We start from the raw sequence: 15,028 nt of genomic DNA on the forward strand, positions 1-15,028 counted from the left end.
AGGATAGGTAACAAGAATATGTACTCTCTTGAGGGTGGTTACATTTCAGGGGTCTGAATGAGGCATTTCAAATGTGTTACCTTAGATGCACAGAAACGATGGACAGGCTTGCTTAAGGCAAAGATAAAATTTTTACTAAAGAAGTTATATGTCTGGGGCATGACTACCCATCATGAGCTACCCAGTTAGGAATTTATGACCAGATCACCCTGTGAGGTTACTTTCAGTTGGATTTATTACAATACCCCTTTTTTGTTTACAAGGGCTTTGTGAGCAATTAAGAGGAGGCAGGTATCTCCATGATAGCAACAAGCAAAACAGGAAGAAACAGCTAAGAAGAGCCCTTCTAGAGCCAGAGCAAGTAGCAAGGACTGTCCTCAAAGATCACCCCATACAAGGGGGCTGACTTTAATGGGATAAAATTATGGAACAACTTATACCTTAGGGCATTGTCAAAAATAGTGGAGATTAACAACTGAGTGTGGTATCAATATAAGTGGACCAGATAGAAATTAAATTAGGATATCAGGGAAAGAAACAAAGAGAGTCTGGATAAAAGTAAGGTTATTCCAGGGTACCTCTGCTCATGCCCAAGGCTGAACCCACTGAAGAGGAACATCAGGTGGAAACAGATTTGACTAAATTAGTCCAACTAAGTAATTACACAAATAAAGAAGCAAACAATAACAAAGATGGGCAGATTAGTACCTAGAGTTGCTATAACGTTATCTAAAATGTCCAGTTTTCAACAAAAAATGCGACATGCAAAGAAACAAGATAGTGTGACCCATATGTAGAGGTTGGTGGGGAGCAGGTAACAGAAACTGCCTGTTAGAGGCCCAAATATTGGACCTAGAAGATAAAGACTTCAAAGTAGCTATTACAAATGTGTTCAAAGAAGAAAAAGAAATCATGTAGCAAGACTTAAGAGGAGGTATGATAACAATATCTTGTCAAATAATGTCAAAAAAGAAGTAAAATTACAAAAAAAAAATAATGACTCAATGGAAATCCCAGAGTTGAAAAGTACAATAACCATAATGAAAAAATTCACCAGAAGAGCAAACAGTAGATTTGAATTGGCAGAAGAATCAGTGAACTACAGGAGAGATCAATATAGATTATGCAGTCTGAAGAATAGACAGTGAAAGGAATCAAGAAAAATGAACACAACATTAGAGAAATATGAGACATTAGGTGCACCAACCTATGTGTAACAGGAGTACCAGAAGAATGGAGATAGAGAAGAGCAGAAAAATTATTCTAAGAAATAATAGCTAAAAACATTCTAAATTTGATGAATAAATTTTAATCCACATATCCAAGAAGCTTACTGAACTCCAAGTAGGATAAAGACAAAGAGATTGGTACCCAGACATAACATAGTCAAAATGTCAAAATTCAAAGAGAAAAACTTGCAAGCACAAATGTAATTGTAGAATCAGTTCTAAATGATCCTATCCTGTTTAATGAGATACTGAGTTGCTTTTCAGAAACAACAGACCAAGACTGCAAGTCATGCAGCCAGGACATGTGCAGAGGAGAAAATTTTGGCCTCCAGCTGCACCAGAACCAAAGTCTCATCCCCAAGGAACCAAAGGACTAGGACACAACTGGAACTTGAACAGTGGAACCCTTCCAGAAGCCAAAGGTCCATTGTTAAGGAAGTTCCAGTGTTGATTCCCCTTGACCATAAATGGCCAAGTTCCAGGGGCCTCCAATTAAAACTTGCCCCACTAGAACTTTCACATACCTGTTCTCCCTAGCACCTTAAAAAGCCTTGGCCTGGTCCAGTGAGAAAGGTGGATTTCAAGCACCACCAGGTCTCCCATCTTCTCAGTTGGTGTCTTCATGATCAATAAACCTTTCCTTACTCTGAACTCTGACATTTTGAGTTTTGGTGAAGCATCAGGCACACAGACTTTGGTCCGGTAACACAAAGAAATAAAACCACTCGTTATATACATGGTAACCCCAATAGGATTATAAAATGGCTGATTATCAGAAACAATGTGTCCAGAAGACAGCTGGTGAAAATCTGAATCTTTACCATCCAAGTTCAAGAACAAAATAACAGTGCTACTACTCCTGCTACTTCCATTAAATATTGTTCTTGAAGTTCTAGCCAGGGAGGTTATGCAAGAAAAAGAAATAAAAGGCATCCACCTTGGAAAGGAAGAAGTAAAACTATCTGTATTTACAGGAGACGTTATATAGAAAATCCTAAGGACTCCACTAAAAAGCTCTTAGAACTAATAAGCAAATTTGGCAAGGTTATAGGGCGGATCAATATACAAAATTCAATTGTATTTCTATAGACAATATAAAAATGAAATTAAGAAAATAATTCCATCTACAGTAGCCTTAAAATAGGAAAATAACTAGGTATAAATTTAACCTAAAGAGTGTAACAAATGTACTATGAAAACTACAAAACATTGTTGAATTAAAGAAGAACTAAATAAATGGAGAGATATTCATTATTGACTTGTCCTGGATTCTCAGCCTGGCCCTGTCCATTGCTCTCCAGCAGCTTCCATCTTCCTCAGCTACCCTGGCCCCCAATTTGTGCTCCCAAGTTTCATTAAGAAGTCTCCAACGACATGGACTTCTCAAGCTCTCCAAAGTACCAAAGGTTTTTAACAATTTACTCATTTCCCATGCTAGGAACTTTCAGTGGGAAGAAGGCCTTGGGACAGGCGACTATCCAAGACATTACTGTCTTTACAGTCCTACACGCTACCGGCTGGGAGATGGAAGAAGCTATATGAAAGCTGTTAGTGACACCATTTAAACAACGTAGTCTAGCCTCATCGCTTAAAACTCACATCCAACCCTTGCCCATTATTTAACTACCCAGGGAGTGCCCCTAAAGGCCTGATCCCGCCTTCTTAAATAATAATCCTGGGCCCGGCTATTTGAATCATCCTTCAGACCTTCCTACCTCCCTCTAAACACGCAGACACCACCCCTCGTATAACACCCTAGGCCCACCCCGGAGGGTGCAACTTCAGGATTTGGCTCCCGAACATTCGAGGCTCCGCCTTCCAGTTAGCCTATAAACCTCAACCATTCCTGATATTTCAAGCCCCGCTCCCAACGCGTTTATAAATGGTCCACCCTTAGACCAGCATTTCAGGCCCGCCCCACACACTTTTCAGGCCCCACCTTCTCAGAAATGCCAATCCAAGCCTCGCCCACAGGCATTACCATCCATCCTCGCAGCCTCAAGTGATATTCCAACACTCACCTACAGCAATCCCTCCCAGTGTCACCTCCTGGAGGAATATGCTAGGATAACCTCAGGGCCCCGCCCTCATCTCTCTCCGAGCTCCACCCCATCTCCCTCTGAGCCCCGCCCGCCTAGCTCGCACAAGCCTCCTCAGAACCTAGCCCCACTCCGACCCCGCCCCCTGGGAGACCCCGCCCCCGACATGCACCGTCCTTGGGGCGCAGGCGCAATGCGGCGCCAGCCCTGCGTACCAGCGCCGCCACGTCGGCCGCAGCTCGGACCGCCAGGGGGCGCTCATTTAATCTTGCCAGAAGCTGCAGGGCGCTGGAGCCAGCCGGCTGGAGAGGGCTGTGGCCTGCGCCTGGTGGGGGAGGGGCAAGAACGGGTCTGCACAGATCCCGAGCCTAGGTGAATCCCCACGCTCCCCGACGTCCGAAGACCTAGAATGTCCCTGAGGGTCCCGGGAGCCCTCGACCACTTCCTCGATAGTTCCGGAGGCCACCGACTGTCCCTCTCATCTCCCTCGACCCCCAACCATCGCGGCTACACGTGTGGACGCCCGCAGGCCCCCACGATAGCCCCGGAGATGGCTGTTTGACTGCAGTAATCCTGCACACTCTGAACGTCCTGTGACTATTTCTGGACGTCTACGACTGACCCTCATCACCCCTGATTCCAAACTCTTCCCTCGTGGTGTAGAAGGACCCTGATTCCCCCAGATGCCCTAAGAGAACACGTTCTGATTCACCCTCTGAGGCCCAGGACATCCGACTTCCTCTCCCCCTCCAGCTACCCTAGGCAACCCCATAGGCCCAGCATGCGCAGATTGTCCCTCCACTTATTCCCAGAGGCCACTGCCTATCTCCCACAATTCACCAGAGGCCGTGAGTGCCCAGGTGTCCCCAGTGACGTCGGGCAGGCGCTCTGGTACATCTCCCCAGACACTTCTCGAGAGTCACTGGAGCTGGTATGCGGTCCTGTGAAGTGGGTGTGGGTGTGGGTGCAGGTAGGGGGCCTCGAGACCTGCGAGGGTCACTGGGCCACTGCCCAACGCCGCCATCGCTGCTGCCACCGCTGCTCAGGCAGGCCCAGCATGCCCAGATTGCCCCTTCACTTATCCCTAGAGGCCCCACCTAAGCCTCGCAATTCACCAGAGGCTGTGAGTGCCCAGGTGTGCCCACTGACCCCAGGCAGTGGAGAAAGAAGTTTTTCAACATGGCGCTGTAACAATTGGATATCCATATGCACAAAAAAAGCTTTGAAACACTTCTTTTATCAAATATTTAATTCAAAATGGATCATAGAACTTAAATATAAAACTGGAAACTAAAATTTCTAGAAGCAAGCATAGGAGAAAAGATTTCTGACACTGGATTAGGCAAAAGATTGCTTAGATAGGACATTAAAAGCACAATTCATAAAGGAACCCATGTTGGACATTATCAGAATTCAAATCTCTTCAAAAAACGATGCAAATCACTCATCTGATAAAGGGTTTGTATCCAGAATATATTCAGAATGCTCAAAACTTAACAATAATCAACCCTTAATAAGACAGGCAAAAGATTTGAGCACAAACCTTCCCAAAGAATTTAATCAGATAGCATATAAGTACGTAAACAATCCTCAATATCATTAGTGATTAGGGTAATGTAGGGTAAAATCATTAGGCGATGCACATACATATTAGAATGGCTAAAGTTAGAAACATTGACTATACCACTATTAGTGAAGGTATGAAAGAAATGGAACTCATATACTGGATGAAAATGTAAAATAGCAACTCTAGGAAAACAGTTTGGCAGTATCTGAAAATGTTAAACATACACATATGATCCAGCCATTGCATTCCTGAGTATTTACCTAAAAGAAATGCAAGCATGTATCTACACAAACATTTGTATATATAAATGTTAATAGCAACTTTATATGTTGTCTTAGTCATCTCAGGCTGCCACAACAAAATACCATGGACTAGGTGGCTTAAACAGCAGAAACTGATTTCTCACAGTCACGGAGGCCGGGAAGTCAAAGATCAAGATGCTAGCTCATTTGGTTTCTTGTAAGGGCTCTCTTCCTGGTTCATAATCAGCCACCTCTTTGTATCCTTACAGGGAAGCAGGAGAGGGAGAGAGGGAGAGAGAGAGAGACTCATCTCTTCTTAATAGGCCACAGGCCACAATCCTATTTGATTAGGACCCCACTCTTATGACATCATTTAACCTTAATCACCTTCTGAAGACCATCTCCAGACATACCATGTTGGGGGTTAGGGCTTCAACATAAGAATTTTGGTGAGACATTCAGTCCATAGCATTTGTTAATATCACAAAACTAAAAACAACCCAAATGTCCATCAACAAGTGAATGGATCAACAAACTGTGCAATATTCATGCAGTGGAATACTACTGTAAACAATGAAGCCACTTTAAAATGAAGCCAAAGCTGCCATGCTAGAGGAAATCCCTTGCATGTCTTATACCTCAAACCTTGGAATGTTAAAAACAGAGCAAAATAACCTTTGGACTGGGTCTAAAGGAATATTGGGCCCCCAAAAAACTATTTATAAAGATAACAAGAAAGTAGTGTTATGACTACTGGACTTTTTAGAATTAACATCACTATGTTAAGTTATCTGCACCAAAAAAAAATGCCTTTCCATTGCCTTTGTCTCCTATTCAGAACATTATTTAGTCTTCTGCTTGAATTAATGATTTCCCGAATAGCTATTCTCATTGATCTCAAATAAATGCTTATTTGCCTCTCACTTTGAAAGGCCTTTTTATTTTTAAGTTAGTAATATCCTGCAATAATGAATACAAAATTTGGATGGATCTCAAAATAATTAACTAAGTGAAAGAAGCCAGATCCCCCAAAAGAGTATATACTGTATGATTCCATTCATATGAAAATCTAGTAAAATGAAAACTAATGTACAGTGACAGAAAGTAAACAAGCGGCTGTGGGGTGGGACAAGAGGCAGGAAGAAGGAATTACACAGGGCAGGGGAAAACTTGGCGGTGAGCATTTTGTTCACTATCTTGATTGTAATGATAGTCACACAGGTGTAAACATAGTTCAAAGCTTATCGAATCATATGTCAATTAAATATTAATCTGTTAAAAAAAAACTTGATTAAATTAATAAGAATTGGATGGGCTATGAGAGGAAATGACTTAAGTCCAAGAATGAGGTAAGGCTAAAAGGGGCAAGAGACTTATATTAATGAGTGGATAGGGCTAAGAGGGGCATTAGTTAAACCGCACAACGGAGCAGAAATAAGAGGGCGTTTGGCCTTGTCCAGTCTGACTGTAATCAATATTGATTAAAGATAAGCTATAGGGCTGTTACCAAATAGCTTGGCTGGGCACAATGCAGATGAATCGGAAGTTTTATTCCTAATCCCTAGGCAAGTTTACCATGCATACCTCCTCACCCCCACTTCCTAGAGAAGAACACTGAGGTTATGGAAGAAGCAGTGGCTAGCGGTCACCGTCGTGTCTGCCTTCTGTCTGGACTCTCAACCCTGCCAACAGCTTCGGTGACCCAAGCACAGCTCCCTCAACCCCAATCTTTGCTCCTGTGCTCAGATTTACAGCCCTGCTTACATCGGCTCTCAGAGAACCACCATCCGCCTTCCAGGGCCCCTGCCATTCATCCCTGAGGCTGTCTTTGGAACCCCCATTCCTTTATAACCTCCCCCAAGACTAAATATTTCCCAGATGGAAGAAATTCCCCATCTCCAGACTCTCGAGCCCCCATCCAGTTGACAAGCTCCCTGCCCCATTTCTGGAGCATTGAAGCTGCCCAGTACTTGGAAGCCTCCACTCACCATCCACATATCCCAGCTTTCAATCATGCCCCAGTCTGCAAGACCATCCATGTACGGATCTGCAGAACCTCAATCTCCTTCCTGTTCTCTAGTTCCTCAGACTGTAAGCACCCCTCTAACCTATTCACCGGTTCTGAAACCCCAAGCCCAGGAATGGGAGCTGCCCTCTCCATCTACAGTGCTTGAAATCTAGAGAACAGGGTGCAGCAGTGAAGGAAGGCCAGTGTTTTCCCCTTCAGACAAGGTCAGGTCAGAATGGAAGAGATAGGGGACTATAAGAAGGATGAAGGCAAGAACCATTCTGCCCCATTCACCTAAGACAGCACTGGGCCCCTGATAGGCGGATGAGAGAGGTTGCCCAGCCAGCTGAAATGGACGTCAGGACAGTGCTCTCCATAGCCCATAGTGAAACAGTCATCGGACCAAGTGAGTGTTGGGAGTGAGCTGCCTGAGATGGGTGCTGTTTGTCGCCTGGCTGCTGGGCCCTGGGCGGGTACCTGAGCCCCTCCAGCCTTCAGCTTCTTCCTCCACAACGTGGTGATCTCAGGCCATCTCTTACTGTTCCCCATTCCTCCTTCCACTACAGTAGTACTGTGCCCAAGTGCTCCCCTCTTGGGGCCTGAGTCCCCAGACCCCTCAATTTCAAACCTGGGGGGGCCTCATTTGTCTCCTCTCATTGGCTGGCGTCTACTTCTACCCAGGTGTCTTCAAAGACTCCTCAACACCAAGCCCCTACTGCTCCTTCACTCTCCAGGGGACCTGCTCTTCAGGACTGTTTGAGTACCCCAACACTATCAGGCTCAGGGCTTCACACCCTGCCATGGCCCAAAAGGCTCCAAGGGTGCTTCTTCCCCAACCCACCATACTCTTCCAGGTTTCCAGTAGGGACAGGCTTAAGCAAACATTCACTATAAATTTATTGAGTGCCTACTATATGCAAAGCTCTGTTGGAGGCTGCAGAATTCCCAAGTAACTTGGGCTCCACTTATGCATCCAGTTTTTAGGTGTCAGGGCTCGGGCGCGGACCTTACTTTCTCTGAGCCATGACTTCCCCTTCTCACACGTGAAATAACAACATCCCCTGGATGGAAGGAGGAGCCCAGCCCAGGGTCCTTGGATAACAGGCACGCCTGAGACAGAGGAAGGCCAAGCACTGGCGCCCGCAGCCAGGGCTCCTTGCTGGCCACCAGTTAGGTCACCATGCAGGCTGGGGCGCCGGACACCGGACAGGCCCAGGCGGGCAACCAAGTGAGCATGCGGGGGACGCTCAAAACGCTTTGCTGGCGGCCATGCATCCACCTGGACGACTCCAGGTCATGGGACCTCACGCTGGGGGCACCAGGGACCACAGAGGGAGCAGAGGTACGCGGGTGTGTGTGTGAGGGGCGTGGGGGGCGCGTCCCCGCCACACCTCGCTCCACCTGTCTGTTCTTCCTGCTTCCCTTTACAGGCGGTAAAACAAGGCCTGCCTGAGCAGCGGTGGCAGCAGCGATGGCGGCGTTGGGCAGTGGCCCAGTGACCCTCGCAGGTCTCGAGGCCCCCTACCTGCACCCACACCCACACCCACTTCACAGGACCGCATACCAGCTCCAGTGACTCTCGAGAAGTGTCTGGGGAGATGTACCAGAGCGCCTGCCCGACGTCACTGGGGACACCTGGGCACTCACGGCCTCTGGTGAATTGTGGGAGATAGGCAGTGGCCTCTGGGAATAAGTGGAGGGACAATCTGCGCATGCTGGGCCTATGGGGTTGCCTAGGGTAGCTGGAGGGGGAGAGGAAGTCGGATGTCCTGGGCCTCAGAGGGTGAATCAGAACGTGTTCTCTTAGGGCATCTGGGGGAATCAGGGTCCTTCTACACCACGAGGGAAGAGTTTGGAATCAGGGGTGATGAGGGTCAGTCGTAGACGTCCAGAAATAGTCACAGGACGTTCAGAGTGTGCAGGATTACTGCAGTCAAACAGCCATCTCCGGGGCTATCGTGGGGGCCTGCGGGCGTCCACACGTGTAGCCGCGATGGTTGGGGGTCGAGGGAGATGAGAGGGACAGTCGGTGGCCTCCGGAACTATCGAGGAAGTGGTCGAGGGCTCCCGGGACCCTCAGGGACATTCTAGGTCTTCGGACGTCGGGGAGCGTGGGGATTCACCTAGGCTCGGGATCTGTGCAGACCCGTTCTTGCCCCTCCCCCACCAGGCGCAGGCCACAGCCCTCTCCAGCCGGCTGGCTCCAGCGCCCTGCAGCTTCTGGCAAGATTAAATGAGCGCCCCCTGGCGGTCCGAGCTGCGGCCGACGTGGCGGCGCTGGTACGCAGGGCTGGCGCCGCATTGCGCCTGCGCCCCAAGGACGGTGCATGTCGGGGGCGGGGTCTCCCAGGGGGCGGGGTCGGAGTGGGGCTAGGTTCTGAGGAGGCTTGTGCGAGCTAGGCGGGCGGGGCTCAGAGGGAGATGGGGTGGAGCTCGGAGAGAGATGGGGGCGGGGCCCTGAGGTTATCCTAGCATATTCCTCCAGGAGGTGACACTGGGAGGGATTGCTGTAGGTGAGTGTTGGAATATCACTTGAGGCTGCGAGGATGGATGGTAATGCCTGTGGGCGAGGCTTGGATTGGCATTTCTGAGAAGGTGGGGCCTGAAAAGTGTGTGGGGCGGGCCTGAAATGCTGGTCTAAGGGTGGACCATTTATAAACGCGTTGGGAGCGGGGCTTGAAATATCAGGAATGGTTGAGGTTTATAGGCTAACTGGAAGGCGGAGCCTCGAATGTTCGGGAGCCAAATCCTGAAGTTGCACCCTCCGGGGTGGGCCTAGGGTGTTATACGAGGGGTGGTGTCTGCGTGTTTAGAGGGAGGTAGGAAGGTCTGAAGGATGATTCAAATAGCCGGGCCCAGGATTATTATTTAAGAAGGCGGGATCAGGACAGTTATTTGAGTATAAGGAGAATAGTTAAATGGGTGGGTGACCTGTCTGTGCAATCTAGGCAATGATATGAAGCTAAAATGGCAACTCAAAGGGCAGGACTTAGGTAGTTTATATGGAGTTCGATCTTGACCCCCTATTTCATCTATCAACTGTTAGCAAGTTGGATTCTGTGGACACTGAGGTCACGGATAGTCAGCTGACTAATCCACTTTTGTGGAACACCAGTTCCAGGTATCGTCTTATCCTCTTAATCGAGGCCATCTGCCTCGAGATTGGCAATGTATGTATATTCAGGTCCTAATTCCAGCATCGTTGGCCAGAGACCTTGGGTACATGTACCGCACCACCCCAAGTGACTCAGATTAAGGCACGTTGTGCTTCGAAGCCGCTCCAGTCCTCTTGTCAGTTTTCTGTGGTACCTTTTTGCGGTTCCGCAGGCTTTGGCCTCACATTAAATGGAGGCCGAGAAGCAGCCAGGAATGAATGCTCCGCTGGCAGTACGTAGGCTGCTGAAGGGATGGGCTGGCACAGTGCTGTGGTCACCTGCAAGAGAGCCAGAAGGCACCCTATATTCTTTGGTGCTAACCTCATCCCCATCCTTTGTTGGAGTGCTGGCCATTTGCCCTTCCTACAACACTTTGCATTCTTGCAGCCTGGCAACCTCATGTTCCATATTAACGGAGAGTCATCTCTGGGCCTCACCCATGCCCAGGTCCTGGAGTGGATTCACACAGGCGGCCCCGGCTCTACCTCGTGCTATGCAGGCCTCTTTGAGACCCACCCTAGCAAGTCTGAGAGGGTGAGGGCTGGAGGTCCTCGGAAAGGAGATAGTGGGTTTCCCAGGGGAGAGGGGTCTGGGATCTGTGAGGAGTAGGAGAGGGTCACAGAGTGGAGAGTCTGGAGTCCTGGGTGGGAAGAATTTGGTGGTCTCAGTGGGTTGGTCTCTGTGAGGGGGATAGGTATTCTCAAAAGCAGCAGTGGGGAGGGCAGGGTCCTGGGATAGAAATAATGGTGGGTTTCACAGAGGAGGATTTCAAAGTACTGGGAGGGGAGAGGAAGGAAAGGGTCTGGGGTAAAAGCAGTTATTCAGAAGAAAGGGACATGGTCCTCTGAGGGGAAGGTAGAGTGGGTCTCAGTGGGAAGGGATTGGTATAGGGATGCAGAGAGTAAGAGGTCTAGTAACTAAATACAAAGTTACATAAAGGAAAGGGTTGACAGCAGAGGGAGGTAGGTTGAGTAAGGGGAGAGTTGGGGTTGTGACGTCAGAGTTTGATTTCCTTTGGGGATTTGGGAAATGATTTCTGAGGGGTGTGTTCTGGATCTAGGAGGGACCGGGTCTTGGGAAAGGAGGTGTTGGAGGTGAGGAAGGGTTGTGTCCTTTCCTAAAGGCATGTCTAGGCCTCGGTGGGATGTTTCTCTAAGGGGCTGTGGCTTTGTCTTCCTCGGCCCTTGGAGTCTCCTGGTCACCCTTGGCTAAGGGGCCCAGGTCTCTATTCCCCTCCCTACTGCTCAATCTAACCTACAGTCCTACTATCCCCAGATCGCAGCCCAGATCCTGGGGGCAAGAGGCCATGAGGTCTCATAGCACAAGTGCTTCTCCACTTCAGCATCCTTAATTCTGTACGAGACTCAAAAACCAGGGCAGCCGAGAGCCTAGTCCAGAGGCGGCAGTGGATGGCCCCACGGTTCCTCCTCCTGAGCTCTACACACAGGACCCCACCCACCGAACCCCGGGTTCCCTGGGACCCTGGCTGGTACCGAGCGAGGAGCAGCTCTCATGAGCCCTGGGGGTCCCAGTGGTGGGGCAGCTCACTCTGGAGTTGGCAGCCGGAAGGCGAAGGCACTGAGTATCGTCTGATAGCTGGGTACTCAGTACTGCCGCACCTGGATCTGGTGTGCTCCATCAGCACTAGCATCGAGTGCAGAACTACCACTTAGCTTTGTCCCCTCTCCTGCTGTGCAGTCGGCCAGCCCACACTTCCCTCGCGGCATCAGTGGTATGGCCCTCCGTGACCCGCCAAACCTGAGCTTCTTGTTTCGGGTGGGGGGAGGTAATGAAGTGGTGAGATCCCGGCTTGACTTGGCAGGTGCTCTAGGCTGGGTGGGGCTCCCGAGTCCATCCGGTAAAAGAGGGGGTGGGTCAATCTGGTTTGGAGGAGGGCCTTTTCTTGCAACTACTGACAAGCGCTCTTTCATGCCTCTAAAAGGGTCTTTGCTTCTGCTGATCTTCAGCCCGCTGTGCTTTCTCCCCACTCCGTTTCTCTTTGCCAACTCCTGCTTCTCAACCCATTCATTCATTCCACTTTTTTCGGAGGTGTGCAGCGCTCACAGAAAATTATTGCTCAGTGGCATGGGGAATGCAGAGGTGGGCCTGCTGTGGCGAGAATGCATTAGTATACCCACAAACCTGGCCCTGAATCATCCAGGCCCTTGGCTGCCAGGCGGGATAGCAAGGCTAGAAACCAGGCTGCTTCCTTCATCGGGAGGCTGTGGTCTCTCACTTCCGGCCTGGTCGGTCAGCTTTCGCTGTCCTGTAGACTGACGCCCTAAGGGCACGGGCTGGGGCCCTGGAGCCCCCATTGGGGCGGAGCCTGGAAGGTATGAGTCAGAGGCCTGGGCTAAAAACGGCTGTTAGAACCTTCGGGCCGCGCCCCGCTCTTCCATAGATGGTGATGAACTGTGGCTGGGCTTGTGAGTACACGCCACACGCTGGGCGTTCCCGGTCCTGGAAGAGGCCAGAGTTTCCTCCATCCTGGTGACAGAGGTCTAGGCTTATATAGGTTGAGGCTTATATAGCCAGCGAAACTCCAAGGCAAGGGGCTGGCCAAGGCCAGAAATGTCCAGTCATCTCCGCTGTCACCACATCCTGAACATATGGCCCCATACCCACAAGACAGAAGCTGTGGTCAGGTGCAAGTGGGCAATTCTCACCTCTATGGGGAGGGTTCCAGAGTGGAGGGAGAAACTAAAGGACTGGAGTGTAAGTGTCCAGGGTGGCACTGGGAAGGAGAGGACTGCAAAGCCAGGCTGGGAGTTGGGGTATAAAGAAGTGAAGAGGTGAATCTTTGAATGGTTAGTGCTATAACATTGTGGGGGAGTATGCTGCCCCTTACTCAATGCCTGGTAGAGGTGTGGCTTTAGGGAGGTCAGGAAAGGGCTCCAGACCCCCAGTCCTATAACCGTAGTCACACCCAGGAGACTAATATTAGTAACCCCAGTCACCATTTAGCCTTATCCCTGCTACGGGCTTCATCTGCACTATCTGTTTTCATCTGGTTACACATCTACTCAATAACCCTGATATGTCCATTTCACAGAAGAGGGGAGTGAGGCCCAAAGAGTATATAAAGCTTGAGGAGGGATGGTTTGAAGCAAAATTTAATCAAGGCCCGATTCTCAGGCCTTAGCTCACCAGCATTTGACAAGTATTAATTGAGCCCCAACTGTTTACCTTGCACTGTGATAGGCACTGGGGAGATGCTAGGGGAGCATAACAGAAAGATTTCTATCCTTTTGTAGCTGATGTATTGGGGCATAGATAGATGTCAGAAGAGACAAGAAAATTAATAATTTCAGAGAGAAGTGACAGTTATGAAGACAGCAAAAGGAGGTTATGTTGGAGGTAATGATGGTAGGCTGCTGGACTCTTTGAAGACATAATGTTTGAATTGAGAGCTGAATGACCAGTAACCAGATATATAAAGTGCTGGGGGAAGGACATTGACAGCAGTGGGAACAAGTGCAAAGGCCCTGAGGCAGAGCAGAGTTTGTTGTGTTCTAGAAACTCAGGCATGTCCTTACAGATTTGGAAAGCACATGCTTAAGCACTGGGAAAAGTATGTTTCATTCCTTCTACTATCCAATCACTCTTTCACTGGGCTGAAAGAGGGGAGCCCCTTCCTTGATTTTAAGGCGCCCCAGGCTGGGGATTAGAGAGCAGACAGGCTCTTGGGTTGAACCATCCTGGCCTTCTAGCCACAACTCTTCTCTCCTCAAATGAGATGAGAATAATACCAATATCTAGTCTAGAGAGTGTGTCCACCAGCACACCTCAGGGGAGATTCAAGATTTTCATGACCAGGTGCCTTTCTCACATACAGAAATCTAGGCTGAGTCAGGAGAAATTACTTGCTCAGGGTAATACACTCTCCAATGTCATCAGCCTTGTCACCTTCCTGGTACCCCAGAAGGCTTCCCTTCATCTTTCCGAGCTCCCAGAAATAAAACCTGTGTTCCTTCTCCATTCTTCATTCAGGGCTGGGCTGACAGCCCCTCTCCTTAGAACCAGAAAATGGAGGCCCAGCACTTAGGGCCAGGACTTCCCCAGGATTGCAGAACAGAGAATCAGACAACCCTGGGCTCTGACACTATTGATAATGTCAGCCCTCATTTACTGAGCAACTTCATGCTCACCAGGCCCTGTTTTCTCTCAGGCTGTGCACTGCTACACATAGTCTCATTCCCATCACTGCTAAGAAGTTTATTCCATGGTCCACAATGCCGAAGTCCCCAAGGCTTCGGGAAACACCAGTTTTCCCACAGTCTGGCACCATTTGGTTACAAAACCTGACCTGACTTAGGCACAATTTTCAGTCCTGGCTTTTCTCACTTATAGTAAACGTCCACACCTTTGCTTGAGGAAATATTAACGTGTGTGTTTTTTTTAATGGGCCAGCCTCAGGCCTCACGGAGAGTGTTAAGTAATATACCATATGTGCACAGAGAAAGCTTTCTAAAATTCGAAATATTCTGAACTCTGGGTCTCACCAGGGCCTCGACCATTTTTACAACTAAGGAAACTGAGTCACTCCCTCCAGAACACAGTTCCCTGCGGTTCAGAGTTGAGGCAGCCCCGGTAACATTTACATTCTAAAAGGGCAAAGGGTCCCGCTACTACAGCTCTAAGTACCCCAAATTGCCAAGCCTCAAAGGCTGGCGCCCCAGGAGATGGGGCACCCCGGTGGCTGTGCATTGGGTGGGGAGTATCTATGGCGGGCGGGGCGAGGGGGCTTCCGGGGCGGCCCCCACCTGGCCCGGCCCCCTTCTGCCCCGC

General features: G+C 49.2%; 1 protein-coding gene across 1 annotated transcript; it reads left to right on the forward strand.

Moving 5' to 3' along the window:
* The first annotated feature begins 9,496 nt into the window (after nt 1–9,496).
* On the forward strand, nt 9,497–14,927 carry MAGIX (MAGI family member, X-linked). Its single transcript, XM_036227258.1, is given in 7 exon segments — nt 9,497–10,181; nt 10,184–10,206; nt 10,283–10,453; nt 10,455–10,491; nt 10,593–10,805; nt 11,516–11,536; nt 11,539–14,927. Coding segments are annotated over 7 exon segments (843 nt in total). The 5' UTR covers nt 9,497–10,087; the 3' UTR covers nt 11,823–14,927.
* Nucleotides 14,928–15,028: the final 101 nt, after the last annotated feature.

Source organism: Rousettus aegyptiacus, unplaced genomic scaffold (assembly GCF_014176215.1).
Source record: "Rousettus aegyptiacus isolate mRouAeg1 unplaced genomic scaffold, mRouAeg1.p scaffold_m13_p_9, whole genome shotgun sequence".
In the NCBI taxonomy this organism is placed as follows: domain Eukaryota; kingdom Metazoa; phylum Chordata; class Mammalia; order Chiroptera; family Pteropodidae; genus Rousettus; species Rousettus aegyptiacus.